Consider the following 22,034-nt stretch of genomic DNA (forward strand, 5'->3'; position numbering starts at 1 on the left):
TGCCAGCTTTGTACCTGATGTCTTTGTGTGTGATGTATTGTTGTCAAATAATATTGCTGTGTGGTTATATTCATATTAATGTATTAATATTAAAGTGAGAATGATTTCCAACACTCCCTTTATGCCTTTGGATGTGCCAGTGAGTGACTGATAAGCGTTGGATGTTAGTAAGCAACCACTGACACCCCCGGTGGCCTTGCTGCTGTCTGACAGCTGTGCCCAAAAAGAGGTACAGGCATTTTGTGAAAGAAGGATAAGTTTTCACAAGTGACTGTATCTATTTGGGATTGCTTTAGTATACTGTCAGTTTTATTATTTTTATAATTGCCTTCATATTTTCATCTTCATATCTCTACTATTGGGGATTAATGCTATTATTATGTAAGTACAATGAAAGTGACTGAGTACATTTCCATCTGTGTTACAGATTTATTAACTCCAAGGCAAGAAGCAGTTCCTGTTGTCTCTTTACCCGCACCCAGTTTCTCTCATGAAGTTGGAAGTGAGCTGGCCTCAGTTCCTGTTATGCCCTTAACTTCTATTCTGCCACTGCAAGTGGAAGAGAGCACTCTGCCATCTGCAGTGCTGGCAAATGGAGGAAAGATGCCCTTCACTATGCCGGAAGCTTTTCTAGATGATGGAGATATGGTCCTTGGAGATGAACTAGATGACCTCCTTGATTCTGCACCTGAAACTAATGAAACTGTTATGGTAAGTTTCAGTGTTACTCAAGTTTCTTCCGAAGACAGGGTTGACTTTTTTAAAATTGTAATATAACTTGATAGACTTTTTCAGTATTGCATATAGGCTGAATTTGGGGTTTGTTCTAACCTTGAAAGTTACTTTTATTCTTGTCTAATGGAACTGGTTAATTTGATCATTTTGAAGTAAAAGAAATAATGCTATCTAGTAATTAGCCAATTTTTTTCCAATTCATATTGGGATCACATATTATAGAAAGGGCAAATAAAACATTCTGATAAATAATAGGCATTTTGTATTTAAGAAAAAATGAATTATATAGATTAAGGACTTCTTATTCTTTTTATTTATTTATTTTTTTGAGACGGAGTCTCGCTCTGTTGCCCAGGCTGGAGTGCAACGGTGCAATCTCGTCTCACTGCAAGCTCCACCTCCTGGGTTCACACCATTCTCCTGCCTCAGCTTCCTGAGTAGCTAGGACTACAGGCACCCGCCACCACGCCCGGCTAATTTTTTTGTATTTTTAGTAGAGATGGGGTTTCACCGTGTTAGCCAGAATGGTACTGATCTCCTGACCTTGTGATCCACCCACCTCGGGCTCCCTAAGTGCTGGGATTACAGGTGTGAGCCACCACGCCTGGCCTCAGGACTTCTTATTCTTAAAGAAAATACTCTAGCAACCACATATTTTAAAGCAGGGTTCAGCCAACTATAGCCCACAGGCTCAATCTGGCCTATTACCTGTTTTTGTGTGGCTTGCAAACTAAGAATATTTTTTATAATTCTTAAATGGTTGAGAGAAGAACAAAAAAAGAATAATATTTTGTGACGTGGAAATTATTTGAAACTAGCCTGGGTAACCATAGCAAGGCCACGTCTCTACAAAAAATTAAAAACAGCCTGGCATGGTGGTGCGTGCCTATGGTCCCACTGCTTGGAAGGCTGAGAGGAGAGGATCACTTGCGCCCAGGATGTTTAGGCTGTAGTGAGCACTGATTGTGCCATGCACTCTAGCCTGGGCAACACAGTGAGACCCTGTCTCAGTCAGTCAATAAAATTACATGACATTCCAATTTCAGGGTCCATAAGTAAAGTTTTACTGTAACACATCAGTGACTACTCATTTTATGTGCTGTCTGTGGCTGCTTTTGCACTGCAACAGCATAGTTGAGTCCTTGCAAGAGGGACCATGTGGCCTACAGAGCCTAAAATACTTAGTATCCATCCCTGTACAGAAAGACTTTTTTGCTGGGTGCAGTGGTGCATGCCTGTAATCACAGCACTTTGGGAGGCTGAGGCGGGCAGATCACCAGGAGTTTGAGAACAGCCTGGCCAACATGGCAAAACTCTACCTCCACCAAAAATTATAGAAATTAGCTGGGCATGGTGGTGCACATCTGTAATCCCAGCTACTTGGGTGGTTGAGGCAAGAGAATCACTTGAGCCCGGGAGGTGGAGGTTGCAGTGAGCCAAGATCGCACCGCTGCACTCCACCCTGGGTGACAGAGCAAGACTCTCTCAAAAAAAAAAAAAAAAAAGACTTTTCTGACCCCTTCTATAAAGTATAATAATTTAGTAGCAGCAGTGGTAGGATGATAGTGATGAGAGGGAGACATTCCAAGCTGGTTTCCAGGGCTGGTGAAATAGATGGTGTCAGTGTGCAAAAGGCTGACAGAGCTAGGTTTGATTCTTACCAGCTCTGCGATACTGGGCAAGTTACTTCACCATAGTACATCATTTCCCTCATCTGTATGATGGTTATCACAGTAGGATGTATCTGAGAGAGCTGTTTTAAGAACCAAATAGATAGCCTATGATACCATAATGTAAGGGGCGTGGAAGCTGTCAGTGAGTTGCAGCTTTGATGGGGCCTGGGGAGGTTAGAGTTGTATGTTCTTGTCCAGTTGTAAGTTCACACCTCCAGAGAGGTTGTCCCAATCTTCATGGGCTTCTCCAGCTCCCATCTCTGGATCACCTGTCCTCCTGCTGCACCACATATATCCCACAATTCCTCTTTAATGATGCAAATTTTTTTTTTTTTTGAGATGGAGTCTCACTCTGTCGCTCAGGCTGGAGTGCAGTGGCGCGATCTTGGCTTACTGCAACCTCCACCTCCCAGGTTCAAGCAATTACCTGCCTCAGCCTCCCGAGCAGCTGAGATTACAGGCGGCCGCTACCACGCCCGGCTAATTTTTTGTGTATTTTTAGTAGAGATGGGGTTTCACTATCTTGGCCAGGTTGGTCTTGAACTCCTGACCTCGTGATCCACCCACCTCGGCCTCCCAAAGTGCTGGGATTACAGGTGTGAGCCATCATGCCCAACCTCATATGATGCAAATTCTTATGAGCCCTATAGTCAGGTAAGGGTAGGGAAGCATAGGGAAGTTTTGCAGATGAAACATGAATGTAACATTTGAATTAAAATGTTAGACATCTGGCCTGGTGCAGTGGCTCATGCTTGTAATCCCAGCACTTTGGGAGTCCGAGGTGGGTGAATCACTTGAGGTCGGGAGTTTGAGACCAGCCTGGCCAACATGGCGAAACCCTGTCTCTATTAAAAATACAAAAATGAGCCGGGCGTGGTGGCACACGCCTGTAATCCCAGCTACACAGGAGGCTGAGGCAGGAGAATCGCTTGAACTGGGAAGGCAGAGGTTGCAGTGAGCCGAGGTTGTGCCACTGTACTCCAGCCTGGGTGACAGAGTGAGCCTGTGTCTCAAAAAAAAAAGTTAGATATCCCACCTTGATTGTTTTTAAAAATTGTTCTTGAAAAGAAGTTCTGTAGGTAAAATAGTTTTAAACGAATCTTGATTCTGATTTAAACTTTGTTTTTCTTGGAGATGGAGTCTTGCTCGGTTGCCCAGGCTGTAGTGCAGTTGTATGATCTTGGCTCACTGCAAGCTCCGCCTCCTGGGTTCAAACAATTCTCCTGCCTCAGCCTCCCAAGTAGCTGGGACTACAGGCACACGCTGCCATGCACAGCCAACTTTTTGTATTTTAGTAGAGATGGGGTTTCACCGTGTTGCCCAGGCTGGTCTCGAACTCCTGAGCTCAGGCAATCCTCCTGCCTTGGCCTCCCAAAGTGTTAGGATTACAGGCCACCGGGCCTGGCCTAAACATGATCTCCCAGTGTAATAATGCTTCTATTTGCTGGTGTTGAAAGTAGTTCAGTCAAACCCATGACAGCTTCATGAATTTTAATCACATCTTTTTTTCTTCCACAGCCGTCAGCTTTAGTCAGAGGACCCCTTCAGACTGCCAGTGTCTCTCCTAGCATGCCCTTTTCGGCATCTCTGTTAGGAACCTTACCCATTGGTGCGAGGTATGCTCCTCCACCCTCCTTCTCAGAATTTTATCCACCTTTGACTTCATCCTTAGAAGATTTTTGTTCTTCTTTAAATTCATTTTCAATGAGTGAATCCAAACGAGGTAAGAACCAAATGTAAATTGTAAACAATTGCAGTTAATTTTCTCAAAATGAAAATGTTTGTTTGGCCATTATTTAACTGACTCTAGGTAGCAGATACATGAATTATTTTCATTGTAGCTAAAAATAGAAAGACTAAGCCTTCAGTTTTGAATTTACCTTGACTTAGCTATGCCATTCTGGAGACCCAGGAGCAAAGGCACGAGAAGAGAAATGTGTGTGGCACTGGTGTTTCTGTAGGATAGTTTGTTAAGCTGGGAGTGTATTGTTTTGGGGGTGAAATGACTATTAGTGTATTCTCCCATAAAGGTGTATCTCATTTTAAAGGGTCTTAGAGACAGGCTATGCCATTAAATTCTGATCTAGGCAAACACTAATTTAAGATCAGTGTTTAGAATGATAGCAGTTAGATGTGTCTATTTTAGGTTTCATCTGTGGAGCTCAGCAAACGGTGGCTGCTGCTTTAACTTTCCAGGAGATTGCTGAGCTTGGGGTCTGACTCCTGTTTCTGTCATCCTAGGTTTAACATATATACAAACAATCACTAGAAAAATATTTTTTTGAAGGCATTGTTACATGGCTAAAACGGCAAAAATCTTACATAATTGACTTAAAGATTTACAATGGAAGAAATTAAAATATATGGGAGACAGAAGGGCAGAGAGAAAATAATTGAGTGCTAGACTAAGAAAAAGAAAGCAGGCCAGGCGCGGTGGCTCACACCTGTAATCCCAGCACTTTGGGAGGCCGAGGCAGGAGGATCCCTTGAGCTCAGGGGTTTGAGACCAGCCTGAGGAGTTTGAGACCAGTCTGGGCAACATGGTGAAACCCTGTCTCTACAAAAAATATAAAAATTAGCTGGATGTGGTATGTGCCGGTGATCCCAGTTACTTGAGAGGTGGAGGTGGGAGGATTCCTCGAGCCCAGGAGGTTGAGGCTGCAGTGAGCCAAGATCACGCCCTTGCACTCTAGCATGGGTGACAGAATGCGACCCTGTCTCAAAAAAAAAACAAAAAACAAAGAGAAAGTAATTGAAAACCTTACTGATTTTTTTTTTTTTTTTTTTTTTTTTATGTTAGGTCAGTTCCTGCTTCTTTTTTTTTTTTTTTTTTTTTGAGACGAGTCTTGCTCTGTCGCCCAGGCTGGAGTGCAGTGGCGCGATCTCGGCTCACTGCAAGCTCCGCCTACCGGGTTCACGCCATTCTCCTGCCTCAGCCTCCCGAGTAGCTGGGACTACAGGCGCCCACAACCGCGCCCAGCTAATTTTTTGTATTTTTAGTAGAGACGGAGTTTCACCGTGGTCTCGATCTCCTGACCTTGTGATCCGCCCGCCTCGGCCTCCCAAAGTGCTGGGATTACAGGCGTGAGCCACCGCGCCCGGCTTCATTTTTTTTGAGACAGTCTCACTCTGTTGCCCAGGCTGGAGTGCAGTGGTGAGATCTTGGCTCACTGCAACCTCTGCCTCTTGGGTTCAAGCGAGTCTCCTGCCTTAGCCTCCCGAGTAGCTGGGATTACAGGTGCCTGCCATCACACCTGGCAATTTTTTTTTGTATTTTCAGTAGAGAAGGGGTTTCACCATGTTGGCCAGGCTGGTCTCAAACTCCTGACCTCCTGTGATCTGCCCACTTCGGCCTCCCAAAGTGCTGGGATTGCCAGATGTGAGCCACTGCACCCAGCCCCATATTTTCAAAAGGTTCCCATTTTTGAATATAAAGAATTTTCTTGGTGTTTTTAGTAGTTGTAGTTGGTGGGCCCTGCCTTAGCTTATTTCTCTGAAAATAGGTTTTTATTTAAATTTGTTTGACTATGCCCTTGGTTTCTAGAGGAAAGCAAAGACTCTAGAGCCCTCTTTGGGTGTCAACACTGAGCAAGAAAATTTCTAGAAATTGGGATGGGAGAATAGCGTGGGAGGCCATAGCCAGTAAGCTACTAAGCCCTGATGTTCTTATTACATGATCAGAATGAAAAGGTCTGTTGAAGTTTTTTTATTATTTTAGATCTGTCCACCTCAACTTCTAGAGAGGGAACACCGCTTAACAACAGTAATTCTTCCCTTTTACTTGTAAGTGCCACTTCCTCTTTTGTAAATACATCGCTTGAATTGAAAATAGTTACTTAAGTAACTGAGTTATTTGAATGAACATGACAGTCTCCCTTAAATTTTGTGTGTGCTGTAGGAAATTGTGTTAAAGTAAGACTTCTGGAACATCTAGTAATAATGGCTTTGTGTTTAAGACTTGATCTGTCATAGCAAATTAATCAGTATTGCAGACAGTGTAAGAGGCTTTAGTACAGCATAAACAAATCAAGGAAATATAAGATCAGGGCATGTAAAGCGTGTGTACTTTTGCAGTAGAACTTACTATAATATGGAGGACCAAAAAAGTGGGGGGGTGCCTAGAAACCAAAAGAGAGAAAAATGTAGAAAGAGACAGTTTTTAAGATAGAAGAGCATTAAGGATGGAGTAGTACTGACCTCAGTTTATGAAGATTATCTTATTTTTCAGATGCATTCAGTTCCTTTCTTCAGTGATAATGCAATATTTGTTGGCTGTTTTTTTTTTTTTTCTTCTTATTTTTCTTGCAGATGAATGGACCAGGTAGTTTGTTTGCCTCGGAGAATTTCCTGGGAATTTCAAGTCAGCCTAGAAATGACTTCGGAAACTTTTTTGGAAGTGCAGTTACCAAACCATCTTCATCAGTGACTCCAAGACATCCCCTCGAAGGAACCCATGAATTGAGACAAGCTTGCCAGATCTGTTTTGTAAAATCAGGTCAGGACCAAATGAACACGCAGAGAGTATTAAACTGCTTGTTCGTAACCTTGAAAGTTCTTAGGAATTTTTTTTTTTTTTTTTTTTTTTTGTTTTGAGACGGAGTCTTGCTCTGTTGCCCAGGCTGGGGTGCAGTGGCCGGATCTCAGCTCACTGCAAGCTCCACCTCCCGGGTTTACGCCATTCTCCTGCCTCAGCCTCCTGAGTAGCTAGGACTACAGGCACCCGCCACCTCGCCCGGCTAGTTTTTTTTTTTTTTTGTATTTTTTTAGTAGAGATGGGGTTTCACCGTGTTAGCCAGGATGGTCTCGATCTCCTGACCTCGTGATCCACCCGTCTAGGCCTCCCAAAGTGCTGGGATTACAGGCTTGAGCCACCGCACCCGGCCAGTTCTTAGGAATTTGTAAATACATGTGAACAACATCAGTTATTATGGTTCTTCAATCCCTATTTTGAATTCTTCCTAAACAAGTAGCAGTTACTGACTGAGTACCTTTGGAGGGTAATAGGATAAATCTCTGCTTTTACTTGATGTAATTTTATTTATAGAATCATGTAGAATAGAATATTTACCTATTTTTGGAAGCTTATTAAAATTTTAATGAAACTCCTTATGTTCTCAGTATATGCTTAAGAAGTTGATTATTTTCAAATAGAGCAAGGACTAGAAAACAGCATTGTAAGACCAGAATACAATACCGTGTATATGAAAATTAAATACTTTGTTAGATTGTTTCATATCTTTACCTTAAATCAAGTGACATAAACACAGTTTATTCTGATTGGAGTCAACTTCATTTTCTTTCTTAGTTTAACAGTGTTCTTTACTTTTATAAGCCGTCAAAATTCCTCTCCAGATTATTTCCCTAAAGTTAAGTGAGGGTATTTTTTTTGGCAGGAGTGGAGTTGAATAGAACATTGTGTTGTCTGATAAAATATAAAAGGCAAAAATCTACCTTAGTAGCCTGCTTACATTTTAGGGTTGTGGAAGTGGGATTTCTGTGGGAATTTAATAATTGATGTTCATCTGTTCATGCTTGCTTGTAAATTTACCTGTAAAATGAAATGAGTTTTTTTGTGCATATGAGCAATCCTCTTTACATCTTTTTCAGGCCCTAAGTTAATGGATTTCACTTACCATGCTAATATAGATCATAAGTGTAAGAAAGATATTTTAATCGGTAGGATAAAGAATGTTGAAGATAAATCATGGAAAAAAATACGTCCAAGACCAACAAAAACAAATTATGAAGGACCATATTATATATGTAAAGGTATATACTGTAATTAATTAGTATACATTACATAAGTGATGAACTACAGTCATGCTTAGCTTAATGACAGGGATACATTCTGAGAAATGTATTTGTGTAAGGTTTACTTACACAAACCTCAACAGTGTAGCCGACAATGCACCTAGCCTATCCATGACATAGTCAATGGCTCCTAAACTACAGACTTGTACAGCATGTTACTGTCCTGAATACTGAGGCTACTGTAACGCAACAGTATCTGTGTATCTAAACATAGAAAAGGTACAGAAAAAACAGTATTAATCTTATGGGACCACCATTATATATACAGTCTGTAGTTGACTGAAATGTCAGTATGTGGTATAGGACTGTGCTTGCTACATTTATTATAACATCTATTAATATATAATTTATTCCATTATGTTATTATAGTGGTATTGACTGTTATAAAAAATGTTTAGAGCTAATAGCAAGTTCCTTGGATTGAGATGTTAATATGTTTTATATTATTTTTACTGTTGTTTTTAGCTTTTTCTTTTTTGAGACAGTCTCACTCTGTCATCCAGGCTGGAGTGCAGTGGCGCAATATCGACTCACTGCAACCTCTGCCTTCTGGGTTCAAGCAATTCTCCTGCCTCAGCCTCCCGAGTAGCTGGGATTACAGGCATCCGCCGATACACCTGGCTAATTTTTGTATTTTTGGTAGAGACAGGGTTTCGCAATGTTGCCTAGGCTGGTTTCAAATTCCTGGCCTCAAGTTATCTGCCCACCTGGGCTTCCCAGAGTGTTAGGATCACAGGAGTCAGCCACTGTACTGGCCAAGGTTTTATTTTATTTATTTATTTCTTAATTTTTTGTGACAGAGTCTCGCTGTCTCCCAGGCTGGCGTGCACAGGCGCAATCTCGGCTCCCTGCAACCTCTGCTTCCCAGGTTCAAGCAATTTTCTCATGACTCAGCTACCGAATAGCTGGAATTACAGGCGTGTGCCACCCTGCCCTACTAATTTTTGTATTTTTTGGTAGAGATGGGTTTCATCATCATGTTGGTTAGGCTCGTTTTGAAGTCCTGGCCTCAAATGATCTGCCTGCCTCGGCCTCCCAAAATGTTGGGATTACAAGTGTGAGCCACCATACCTGGCCTATGACCAGGTTTTAAATAGACGTCTGTCTCAGACCTTAAGTTCTCTCTAAACAGAATGAAAACACTGAGCTAAGGCTTTGAAAAGTGTTTAAGATGCTTTTGAGAGAACTTGGTATTTTCATGTTTGTCAAACAAGTTTGTGTGAGTGAGCTTAGACTGTCCCTAAGTGAATTTTTTTTTTTTTCAACTGAGGTGTATTCCATGAGAGTATCAAGGCTCTTCTCACAGTCTGTAATAAAAATAATTAAGGCTTGTGGTACTTCTCTTTTTTAGAGTTGATACCATCCATCCCCTGATAATAATTTGCATATCAATGTTTGAGACTGTCCGTGAATTGTTATGCAAGTTCAAATGATGCCCTAAATGTTACTTATATTCATTGGCTTTAAGGAAACAATTAACATCATTTTTTTTGTTTGTTTTGACACTGGGACTTGCTCTGTTGCCCAGGCTGGAGTGCAGTGGCAAGATCATTGCTCACCGCAGCCTTGAACTCCTGGGCTCAAGGGATCCACCTCAGCCTCCCAAGTAACTGGGAGTACAGGCCAATTGCCATGTTTTCATTGTCTTTCCATTCCCTGTTTTTCTAGATGTTGCTGCTGAGGAGGAATGTAGATATTCAGGCCACTGCACGTTTGCTTATTGCCAAGAGGAGATAGATGTGTGGACACTGGAGCGGAAAGGGGCATTCAGCCGCGAGGCTTTCTTTGGCGGCAATGGAAAGATTAACCTTACTGTGTTCAAACTTCTCCAGGAGCATCTTGGAGAATTTATATTCCTTTGTGAGGTGCGTTCTCCCAAACTTATTTTCTATTGTAAAGTTGAATTTGCAAGCCCAGTGGTATTGTCCTGCCATGTGATAAAACATTCAGTCAGTAAATGAATAAATATTCACTTATTTATATGATAAATAATATCTCATTTGTGAATAAAATATTCCTCTGGTCCTGCCATGTGATAAAACATTCATTCAGTAAATGATAGCTACTACTGTTACCAAAAAGAATATTAAAACTTCATATTGAGTATTAATTTTGTAATGATATTGAAACTAGGACAATATTCTGGGTACAAAATTTATATTTTCTATTTTTTTTGATAATCTTTCTCTCTCTATTCCAGAAATGTTTTGATCATAAGCCTAGAATGATAAGTAAAAGAAATAAAGATAATTCTACTGCTTGTTCTCACCCGGTTACAAAGCATGAGTTTGAAGACAATAAGTATGTTGATAGTTTCTAATTTCTGTAATGACAAAATAGATTCTTTTTCTAGATCTGAATAAAAACTAGTAGTAGTGTCTGTCCAGGCATTGCTCTTTCATCATTTGTTGTTGTTCTGAAGAACAATGACGAAATTTTAAAATGTCTTTTAGTAGATTTGGCTGGGAAGTGAATAATTAACTAAATATATTATGTAAAACAGAAAAGCATTATTGATGTATAGTTTCTCATGACATGGATTTAGTTTCTCATGACATGGATTTAGGTTTTTATGGCTTAAAATATAAGTCCCCCCCCCCAAATTAATTCAACAATTGCATGTAGTGATTTGGTTTTTTTGTTCGTTTTTTCTGAGAAAGAGTCTTGCTCTGTCACCGAGGCTGAAGTGCACTGGCATGATCTTGGCTCACAGCAAGTTCTGCCTCCCAGATTCAAGAGATTCTCCTGCCTCAGCCTCTCGAGTAGCTGGGATTATAGACACCCACCACCAGGCCTGGCTAATTTTTTGTATTTTTTTTTTTTTTCTGAGACGAAATCTTGTTCTGTTTCCAAGGCTGGAGTGCAGTGGCGCGATCTCAGCTCACTGCAACCTCCGCCTCCCGGGTTCAAGCGATTCTCCTGCCTCAGCCTCTCCAGTAGCTGGGATTACAGGCGCCCGCCACCACACCCGGCTAATTTTTGCATTTTTAGTAGAGACAGGGTTTTACCATGTTGGCCGGGCTGGTCTTAAACTCCTGACCTCAAGTTATCCACCCGTTTTGGCCTCCCAAAGTGCTGGGATTACAGGAGTGAGCCTTCACGCCTGGCCAATTTTTTGTATTTTTAGTAGTGACAGGGTTTCAACATGTTGGCCAGGCTGGTTTCGAACTCCTGACCTCAGGTGATCCACCCACGTTGGCCTCCCAAAGTGCTGGGATTACAGGTGTGAGCCACTGTGCCTGGCCCCACTGATTTTTTTTTTTTTTCCTGATAAAAATTTAAAATGTAGGGCCGTGTGCGGTGGCTTACGCCTGTAATCCCAGCACTTGGGAGGCCGGGGCAGGCAGATCACAAGGTAAGAAGATCGAGACCATCCTGGCTAACACGGTGAAACCCCGTCTCTACTAAAAATACAAAAAATTAGCCGGGCATGGTGGTGGGCGCCTGTAGTCCCTGCCACTGCACTCCAGCCTGGGCGACAGAGCAAGACTCCGCCTCGAAAAAAAAAAAATTTTTTTTTAATGTATTGTCAGTGTAGAACTTATATATGTATTTGAAAAATCTGTGGCAGAACAATATTAAAATGTCACTGTTTTCATCTTAGGTGCCTTGTCCACATTTTGCGAGAGACAACAGTGAAATACTCCAAAATACGTTCTTTTCATGGTCAGTGTCAGCTTGATTTATGTCGACATGAGGTTCGGTATGGCTGTTTAAGGGAAGATGAGTGCTTTTATGCCCATAGTCTTGTGGAACTGAAAGTGTGGATAATGCAAAATGAAACAGGTAGGTTTGTGTGTGACTGAGAAGTATGTCTCCTCAAAAGCAGACAGGGTTTAATGAAACAGTAATTTGGGCCTGGCGTGGTGGCTCATGACTGTAATCCCACTACTTTGGGAGGCTGAGGCAGATGGATCACTTGAGGCCAGGAGTTCAAGACCAGCCTGACCAGTACTGTGAAATCCCCATCTCTACAAAAAATACAAAAATTAATCGGGCGTGGTGGCGGGCGCCTGTAATCCCAGCTACCTGGGAGGCTGAGGCATGAGAACTGCTTGAACCTGGGAGGCAGAGGTTGTAGTAGGCCAAGATCATGCCACTACACCCCAGCCTGGGTGATAAAGTGAGACTGTCTCCAAAAAAGAAAAAAGAAAAAAAAAAAAAAAGGAATTTGTAAATTTGGAGACCTACCCTTCTCCATCAACCAGATGTGGTGACACTATTGATTTTGTCCTGAGCTTTAAACTTTTGATTTTTAGAGTTGCCTATTTTGAGTGTGTTCTCATGTCATTAATTACTGATACGAGTTGATACATGCAGTTGTTGGGAGGAAAGATTCCTCAGGAGGCACAAAGAGCTATATTTGTGTATATTCCATTTCCAAAAAGAGTAAGGTGGTCTTCATCCTTGCTGATGGATTAGGATGTATGAGAATAGTTTGGAAGCTGAAGGTTCTCCACGTCTAACTGCACCCAGATTGGTGGGCTGTTGCTCTTATAGATACAATTTAAAGTAAGGCTTGTACATTCCCCAGGTATCTCACATGATGCTATTGCTCAAGAATCTAAACGATATTGGCAGAATTTGGAAGCAAATGTACCTGGAGCGCAGGTATTTTTCTCTTGTGTACTTTCTGCATTTGGTGTCCTTTCTGGAATTGCCTAATAGATGTTGGTTGTTGGTGGATGCAGTTAACACTTACAGTCCAGTTACTTTCTTAATGTTCATTCAGGTGAGTCATTCTTATGAGAAAAAACAATTTGCATTTTAGTTGATTATAATAAAAAAAATTATGCATCCCACAATGCCTGCCAAGAGTGGAGGACACTGTTTTCTTATTTAGTTTAATTGACAAAACACCTGGAGTTCTGGGCTTTATGGATTCTTGGAGTAAGGGGGGGGTAGATTATTTTTATAGGTTAGCTTTCCACCTGGCATCTCTCGTTTTTCCATTGCTCTCCCCTCCACACCCCTGACCCAGATAAAACAATTCTAGTCATCAATTTCAAAGATGAGTTTCATAAATTAAAGTTTGGCATCTATAATCTACTTTTACGATATTCTCTTACATTTGGGGGAAGAATTGGAGATGTAGTTATCAGATATAATGGTCAAGTCATCACGTCAGATAAAAATGGGAAATTGTATATTGTTGTGAAAAAAATGCATGTTGATTTAGTATTTTGTCATCAGAAAACTAGTTTTCTGTAAAAAAAAAAAAAAAATTAAAACGAATCTTTTAATTGTTTAAGGTACTTGGTAATCAAATGATGCCTGGATTTCTTAATATGAAGATAAAGTTTGTGTGCGCCCAGTGTCTGAGAAACGGTCAAGTCATTGAACCAGACAAAAACAGAAAATATTGTAGTGCAAAAGCAAGGCATTCGTAAGTATTGTGTGTGGAAACAATTCCTATTTTGTAATTTTCTGTTTCGTAGGTATAAAATCATACACATAAGAAAAAAGTTTAAGGCTTTGAAGAGAGGAGAGAAAAATAGATAATTTATGGTAATTACAAACACAAGGGAAGAGATTTTTAGGACCTAGTAGATAAGAATTCAAAAGTAGTGTTTTTTTCCTGTATTTTATCAATTCTTTGTTTAGAGTTCATAGGGAATGTTTGTAAATGATAATAGGAAGTGAAAATATAGAATCATAAGGTATTTATAGAATCATTGAGAAAAAAATTCTCTGGTTCCTCAGGTACAAACTTTGTGCCTCTCCCTTTGTGTTATGTCTTTTGCTTGTGTGTCTTTGTTTTTTTCTGAACTCCATTTTTCTTAGGTGGACCAAAGACCGGCGTGCGATGAGAGTGATGTCTATTGAACGTAAGAAGTGGATGAACATCCGTCCTCTCCCCACAAAGAAACAAATGCCTTTACAGTTTGATGTACATACGTAATTTTTAAGCCACTTTTTTTTTAATTAGGCATTTCAAATCATTAGAAAATAGCAGTAATTCAGATTGAAACTCAAGCCCTTTAAATAGTATTCGTCAGTAATAATGCTATTTAAATGGTTCCTCTTTGGTTTTCCTTCCCCTTTAGTATATGTATGGTTCCATAGCAGTTTTCATATTGATTGGAATTTTATTAGTTATTTGGAAAAAGTAAATAGATAGTGGATCTGAGGAAGAGTTATGGGGACAATGTAACTTATTTTTTAGATGAATTACTTTGGGGAGGGAATGAGAGCAAATTTTACTTAATTGTGATTTCTTTGGTTTGATACCAGACCCAAGGTTTTCAGTATTATGAATGCTGTTGATGAGTTTGTTTTTATCATGCCTTGTCTCTCTCACTGCAGCAAGAGATACGTAGCTACAAGACACCTCACTTTATAGGACTTTCTAAAAGTAACCCAAAGGAAAATGTTCAATGTTAGAGGAACATATTCTTCAAAAACTAGAAAATACTAGACTAACTTAAAGTTAGGATAGTATTTCATTCACATATTTCATCTTGGTACACTGTAGCACCTTACCTGATCTTGAAGATGATTGTCCGAGCAAACCACTTGAGTTGTCCTGGACTTTCTTCTTCACGAGAGAGAGGGTCTGGAGAGCGTCCAGAGGCACTTCACATGTGCATTAGCAAACAGGGACACTTGGAGCATCCACAGGTAGTAAGCTCTCTACCCGGATTGAGGAAATATGGAGGGAACCTTTTGCCCATAGAAGCAGGGCAGATGGACTGTAGAGTCCTCTTGTAAATGAGGCCTCTCTCTGAACTGCAAGAAAGAGTTGAAGAAGAGGTAGATGCATTTTTCACCACCTACAGTACCTTGCAGTTTTGTAAAACTTACACAAGTAACACAGCCAGTCTTTTTGAGGGGTTGGTGGGTTTGTGTTTTATCCAGAGTAGTTTTAGACTCAGATTTTATCAATGGGTTATGTAGGAGGGGGAAAGAAGTTTATTTGGAACCCTGATTTCTTGTGGTTTAAAGGATGATGGAGATAATATGTATATCAAGTACTTTGTTAAAATGGGTACAACTGAGAACAACCCTGGTTCCTGAGGCAGCAGCTTAGAGTGTTGGTTATTCTTTAATCTTGAACACGGTGTAGTACTGTGCAACATTACAGTAGCTTATTTCCTCTTTTTTTCCCCCTGCCATACTAGGTATTGCTAAGGGACCTTTTTTTCTTTTTCTTTCTTTTTTTTTTTTTTTTGGTTGCATTTTTTCTTGCTCTGTCACCCAGGCTGGAGTGCAATGGTGCAATCTCCACTCACCACAGCCTCCGCCTCCTGGGTTCAGGCCATTCTCCTGCCTCAGCCTCCCAAGTAGCTGGGATTACAGGCATGTGCCACCACGCTCAGCTAATTTTTGTATTTTTTTTTAGTAGAGATGAGGCTTCATCATGTTGGCCAGGCTGTTCTCGAACTCCTGACCTCAAGTGACCCACCTGCCTCGGCCTCCTAAAGTGTTGGGATTACAGGCGTGAGTCACCGTGCCCGGCCTGGGACCTTTTTTCTTATAGAAGAAATTATACTGTGTGTGTGTATGTGTGTAGATAGTATGGTGAGGCTTAAAGACAATGGGCTTCAAAGTCTGCCAGAAGGGCCCCAGTCAAGTTATTCAGCCTCAGTTTACTCATGTGTAATTGGAAATAATTATGTGCAATGGTGTTATGTAAACACCTGGCATGGTGCCCAGCCTTCTCCTTTACCTGCTCTTCTTCCTGCTCCTTATCATTGAGCTTTGAAAGACTATGGTAAATGTTTCCCTAGTAATATAACTAAGTACTTACTGGGGTTTGATGGGAGAAAGAATATGACTGTTTTATCCAGTACTGACTTTATGCAGAACATTTTAAGGGTGGGGTCATTGACATTGGTCCAAGGGAGGAAATGTGCAGTGTTAAGGGGGGTGACCAAGTTTTAGCCAAAACTCTGAAAAATGTGACAGATGCTAAGCATTTAATGTCACGTAAGCTAAATAATACAGGGCCAGCTCCCGCTGAAGCTCAAACTAAGATAAGCTAATAATTAGTTGTACTAGGATTTATACCTCATACAGACAAATAGGTTGATGGTATTCAAGAATGCGATCTCGGTGATGGAGGTTTTCTTGGTTCCTGGTTCATGATTCTTAGGGAAGTCTGCGTTCTGCTCATCACGATCACTCTATTTTCCTACCAGTATCACTGTATTTACTTTGTTAAATAAAAATACAAATAACCTGAAGAGGTATTATTTGAAAGCTGTGTAACTCCATGGTATGGCTAGTGTGATAACTGTCTTCTGATAATGCATATATCGTGAATTATGGCCATGGTTAGCTTCCAGTACTGGTTATAAGTAAGTTAAATTTCTGAAATGTTTTGGCACTGTTCAGTACCCTTTGGAGTAGCCTGCAGTTTCTTTACTGCTTTCAAGTGCTTGATGTGGAGGAATCATTAGTGTTGGGCAGGGGAAACAGGAGCTGTCAGACTGAGAGGGCCAGGGATGCTCATTGTGGAGATTAAATGTTCTGAGTAAGTGAGTTTGTAGACATTTTCTTGTTAGAAAATGTTCTATGCTTTACTCTGTTTTGGACATTTTCTTTTGAAAAATTTTGAGATAGAAACTTTAATATCATCTCATATATTTAGGGCATATAGTTAATTTGAATAGAATCAAATTAATTTTTAGAACTTGATTACTAAGTATTAGCATGGATAATAATGCTTCTTTTGCTAAAATGTAAAAATTAGGCAGTTTTACTATGTGTACTTTGTCTTAATCATATTCCTATTTTTTTTATACAGCTGTGCAACCATATTGCTTCTGGGAAAAAATGTCAATATGTTGGAAACTGTTCCTTTGCTCATAGTCCTGAGGAAAGAGAAGTTTGGACTTACATGAAGGAGAATGGGAGTAAGTTAATCTTTGAGCTGTGTCCTTGAGCTAGCTTGCCTGAAAGTTCCTTTCCTCTCTATAAATATGCCAGCTTCCTGTGAACGCAGAAAGCAGTTTGCATTCTAAACAGTTGCCCCGTTTCTTCAGTAGCTCTGTTGGTGGCGATGCCTGGAAAATGTGGGCACAGCCTCAGTGGGGTAGGATCTGGCATCTGATCTGTGTTTGGTTAGGTCAGATTTGGATATAAATATATAGGTCTGCATCCTTACGTGTAATAGATGTATTCCTAAAAAATGGCCTGGGGAAGTTCAGTACTCCCTTGACTGTTTCAGTCAGATCATCTGCTCATATTGGAAATAGTTTGCCCTCTGAATTAACCAGGTTAAAATTGGGGTTTCTTCAGGGAGGCATTAGTAATCAAACAGGCTCAGAATCAGAGGTCCAAGGGAAGAATGGTTATTCTGGTCAAATTCCAAGTTTATTGTGGGAGCCTTTGAGAGGAGCCGCAGACAGCCTTTCACTTTTGACCATAAAATGTTTTACTACAAGGGTCATTATTCTTTAATCTTAAGTAAACTGATGAAAGGTATACTGACTGTAGTCTCCGGATTATAAGAACCAACCAGATTTGACTGTTGCCTGCCATGTTTCAACCACATAGATTGTTAGTGGTATGTGGAGGGGATTCCCTCTAGCTGTCTTGCTAGGAGTGAGGCCATGCAGTCTGGCCTCACTGAAGATGCCCTTGCATACCAGGCTTTTGCAGTGACCCCTGCCACCACTGGTCTTAAGGAAGAAGAATTTCTAGTTTATGTCTAATCTTTGCCTGATGATACATTGTTAGAAACCATTAGGCAGACAACAAAGCCAAGTTTTGACCAGATCCTCATCACCAGAATTTTTAGCACAGTGGTTCTCAACTGGGAACAAATTTTGCCACTCCCCTTCCTTGGGGACATTTGGCAATGTCTGGAGACATTTTCATTGTCATGACTGGCAGAAGTTGCTCAGGCATCTAGTGGGTAGAGGCCAGGGTAGAGGCTCACCATCCTGTAACGCACAGGGCATGCCCCCAGCAAAGAATTCTCTAGCCAGAATGTCAACCGCATGGAGGTTGAGAAACCTCGGCTTTAGCACTTGGCAATAATGCAGAATACACCTGTTCTTACCATAGGAAGCAACTGGCAGCTGCTGTCCAGCACTTGGTCATGGTTGTCTTGTCAGTTACAGCCCAGCATGTCCACCCTCTGGGACTGTGGCTTGACTGATGGACTCCCATCAGGGTCAGGATCTTGGTCCAGTAGTAGTATGTTTCTCATCTTTCTCAGTAAGCAGTGAGGAGTGTATCAGCTCCAAGTCCCCCAAGCCACGTAAGTAGCCTTGTGTGGTTCTAGCTCTGACACTGAGTGTGAAATGCAGGGCGACAGGCAGTGGTGAGGCTTTGGTGACAATGCCGTTTATAATGGTTTCTGAGTTTTAAACATCCCCAAAGTGTCATGCAAATGCAAGGAGGGGTTAATTAATCTTGAGAACTAATATTTGCCATCTAAGAGTCCTGAAAGTAGTTCTTATGCATGAGAGTTTACCTGCTGCTTGAACTGGGTGATCTCTCCATGTCTAATACAATAGTCTCCTTCAGCCCCTTCGAGTTTCTTTTGAAATGTATGCTGACTGATACAAAATGTGCGCACAGTTGTGTGTATTTAAATGGTGTTTAGTTGCTGCTGCTGAAAGTAATTCATTTTTCTTTAGTACAAGATATGGAGCAATTTTATGAACTATGGCTAAAGAGTCAAAAAAATGAAAAAAGTGAAGATGTAGCCAGTCAGTCAAACAAGGAAAATGGAAAACAAATTCACATGCCAACAGATTATGCTGAAGTTACAGTGAGTACCATGGGTCATTCCCCCCTTTGCTGAGCCATTGATGGAGCCTTTCTTTTCCATTTTTGTTTGTTTGTTTGTTTTGAGACAGAGTCTTGCTCTGTCGCCAGGCTGGAGTGCAGTGGTGTGATTTTGGCTCACTGCAAACTCTGCTTCCCTGGTTCAAGCGATTCTACTGCCTCAGCCTCCCAAGTAGCTGGGATTACAGGCTCATACCACCACGCCCAGCAATTATTTTGTAAAAATACAAAATAATTTTTGTATTTTTAGTAGAGATGGGTTTCACCATGTTGGCCAGGATGGTCTCGATCTCCTGACCTGGTGATCTGCCTGCCTTAGCCTCCCAAAGTGCTGGGATTACAGGTGTGAGCCACCATGCCCAGCCTTTCTTTTCTTTCCCATCTTCTCCAAAACCTGGCTCCATCACTCACTGCCTGCCCTTCTCTGTCCTGTGTCTTCATCTTCTCTCTCTAGTGGTTTCCTGCCACTAGCTTAAGTCTCCTCATGTGAAAAAATCCTTTCTTCAATCCTTCTGACTTTGGAGCCAGAGAATTGTAAGTCCAAGTCCTGGTTTCTCTCCTTACTTGCCTGGCACCCTGGGCAGATTATTTATGTCTCCGAGTGGGGTTCTCCTGATGGATTAGTGAAGTATGAGGAGTCTGTGACTCTTCCCTAGTGGGAGGCCGCAGCAGGTGGCTCAGCGATGTGGGCTGTCTACCCCGCTGGACCTTACATTCCCCGCTTACCGCCTGCAGTCTGGCCTCTCTCTCTATGGTTCTTGGGGACATTAAGTTACCAGTGGTCTGTTAACTGTTTTGGTTTTCCTTTAAAATTTTCAAAAAAGTGAAGAGGATAATATAACAAATATCTGAGCCCACCATCACAAGTTAACTGATGTTAACAATTTGTTGTAATTACTACTGTAAAATAAAATGCTACAGATAAAGTTGGAACCCCATATGTTACCCTTCCCAGAGGAACAATCCAGTGTGTATTTTTCCAGGCCATGTTTACCTATGGATGACACATTTATTCTTTTTTTTTTTTTTTTTTTTTTTTGAGATGGAGTCTCGCTGTCGCCCAGGCTGGAGTGCAGTGGCACGGTCTTGGCTCACTGCAACCTCCGCCTCCCAGGTTCAAGCAATTCTCCTGCCTTAGCCTCCCGTGTAGCTGGGACTATAGGCGCCGGCCACCACGCACGGCTAATTTTTGTATTTTCAATAGAGACGGAGTTTCACCATGTTGGTCAGGCTGGTCTTGAACTCCCGACCTCAGGTGATCCGCCTGCCTCAGCCTCCCAAAGTGCTGGGATTACAGGCATGAGCCACCATGCCTGGCTGCATTTATTCTTAAATAATCTATAGTTCTGCTTGATGTGGTTTTAAAAGTTTACATAAGCATATGTGTTACTGCCCTTATTTCTTGTTTTTTGGCACCTCAGTCTCTCTGTTGATTCAGTCGGATCCAGTTTCACCGCCCATTACAGGGCTTGTGTGTGGCCTGGCCTTGCGCAGCGTGTCTCTGCTTGTGACATGCCCTGTGAATGTCTACCTTTGTCACATTGATTCCCTTGCTACCTTTACTTAAGTGCTCCTTAGTGTTTATTTTATATATAGTATTTTTTTCTTCCTTTCTTTTTTTTTTTTTTGAGACAGGGTCTGTCATCTAGGCTGGAGTACAGTGGCACGATTATGGCTCACTGCAGCCACTGCCTCCTGGGCTCAGGTGATCCTCCAACCTCAGCCTCCCGAGTAGCTAGAACTACAGGTGCTCACTGCCACGCCTGGCTAATTTTTGTATTTTTTGTAGAGATGGGGATTTTGCCATGTTGCCCACGCTAGTCTCAAACTCCTGTGCTCAAGCACTTCTCCTGCCTCGGCCTCCCAAAGTGCTGTGATTATAGGCGTGAGCCATTGTGCCCGGCTGCTCCTTGGTGTTTCTAGAGCAGGTCACCTTGACTTGCTAGATCATAAGGCTTACCTGGGGCCGGGCATGGTGGTTCATGCCTGTAATCCCAGCACTTTGGGAGACTGAGGTGGGTGGATCACCTAAGATTAGGAGTTCGAGACCAGCCTGGCCAACTTGGCGAAACCCCTTCTCCACTAAAAATGCAAACAATTAGTTGGGCATGGTGGCAGGTGCCTGTAATCCCAGCTACTTAGGAGGCTGAGGCAGGAGAATTGCTTAAACCTGGGAGATGGAGGTTGCAGTGAGCCAAGATCGCATCACTCCACTCCAGCCTAGGTGACAGAGTGAGACTCTGTCTCAAAAACAAACAAATAAATAAATAAGGCTTACCTGGGGTGTTTCATAATAAAGAGTCTTGGAACTGGGCGTGGTGGCTTGCACCTGTAATCCTAGCAACTCAGGAGGCTGAAGTGGGAGGATCACTTGAGCCCAGGAGTTCAAGACTACAGTGAGCTATGATCACACCACCTTACTGTAGCCTGGATGACAGCGAGACCATGTCTCTAAAAAAATAAAGTAATAAAAAGTCTTCATTTATACCCTACACTGAATGAGTTCAAATCTGGTTTTATCCAGTGTTGCAGATAATTATTGCCCAGGACATTTGGGAAATACTATCCAACACTTACAGTTTGCATCTGTTGTAACACTTAAATCCCACCATCACAGTTCCTTTTGCATAGGTCTGTTCCCCACAGGGGCAGTGTCTTTACATTCCTGATGCCATAGCAGAGGCTCCGTTCACGTACACTGAGTGGAGCTGCTGCTTGTCCTTTTGGAGTTGGCATGTCCTAGTCTTTCCCATCCTCTCTGCGTTTCCTCATGGTGTTAATTCTTCCCTGAATCCTTGTTTGCACCTGCCTCTTGTTCTCCCAGCAAACATCCTTGTTTGCACACCAGCTCCTATTGCCTCTTTACTGGCGATTTCCTGGACAGGTGGCAGCATTTGTCACCCTTCTTCTCTGTGTCCTGAGTGCTGGCTTGCATCCCCATGCTGCGGTCCTTTCCTTGTCCCTATTTCTAACCTGAGTTGTATGTCTTGCCTGGCTCTCCCACCAGCCTGGGCTCCCTGGAATTGAGTCTGGGTCTTAGATCAGGTGACTGATGGGACATGTGTCTTTGCT

General features: G+C 41.8%; 1 protein-coding gene across 4 annotated transcripts in view; it reads left to right on the forward strand.

Moving 5' to 3' along the window:
• Nucleotides 1–22,034, forward strand: part of ZC3H7A (zinc finger CCCH-type containing 7A) — a 47,954-nt gene that overhangs the window by 23,663 nt on the left and 2,257 nt on the right. For all 4 annotated transcript variants that reach the window (XM_050774129.1, XM_050774131.1, XM_050774130.1 and 1 more), the window contains 13 exons: nucleotides 428–711; nucleotides 3,927–4,131; nucleotides 6,127–6,191; nucleotides 6,717–6,903; nucleotides 8,016–8,177; nucleotides 9,888–10,084; nucleotides 10,420–10,520; nucleotides 11,824–12,005; nucleotides 12,754–12,830; nucleotides 13,472–13,605; nucleotides 14,004–14,109; nucleotides 16,969–17,077; nucleotides 18,812–18,945. In XM_050774129.1, coding sequence (XP_050630086.1) covers nucleotides 428–711; nucleotides 3,927–4,131; nucleotides 6,127–6,191; nucleotides 6,717–6,903; nucleotides 8,016–8,177; nucleotides 9,888–10,084; nucleotides 10,420–10,520; nucleotides 11,824–12,005; nucleotides 12,754–12,830; nucleotides 13,472–13,605; nucleotides 14,004–14,109; nucleotides 16,969–17,077; nucleotides 18,812–18,945 — 1,943 coding nt within the window. The remainder of the gene's footprint in view (nucleotides 1–427; nucleotides 712–3,926; nucleotides 4,132–6,126; nucleotides 6,192–6,716; nucleotides 6,904–8,015; nucleotides 8,178–9,887; nucleotides 10,085–10,419; nucleotides 10,521–11,823; nucleotides 12,006–12,753; nucleotides 12,831–13,471; nucleotides 13,606–14,003; nucleotides 14,110–16,968; nucleotides 17,078–18,811; nucleotides 18,946–22,034) is intronic.

Source organism: Macaca thibetana, chromosome 20, assembly GCF_024542745.1.
Source record: "Macaca thibetana thibetana isolate TM-01 chromosome 20, ASM2454274v1, whole genome shotgun sequence".
Taxonomy (NCBI): Eukaryota; Metazoa; Chordata; class Mammalia; order Primates; family Cercopithecidae; genus Macaca; species Macaca thibetana.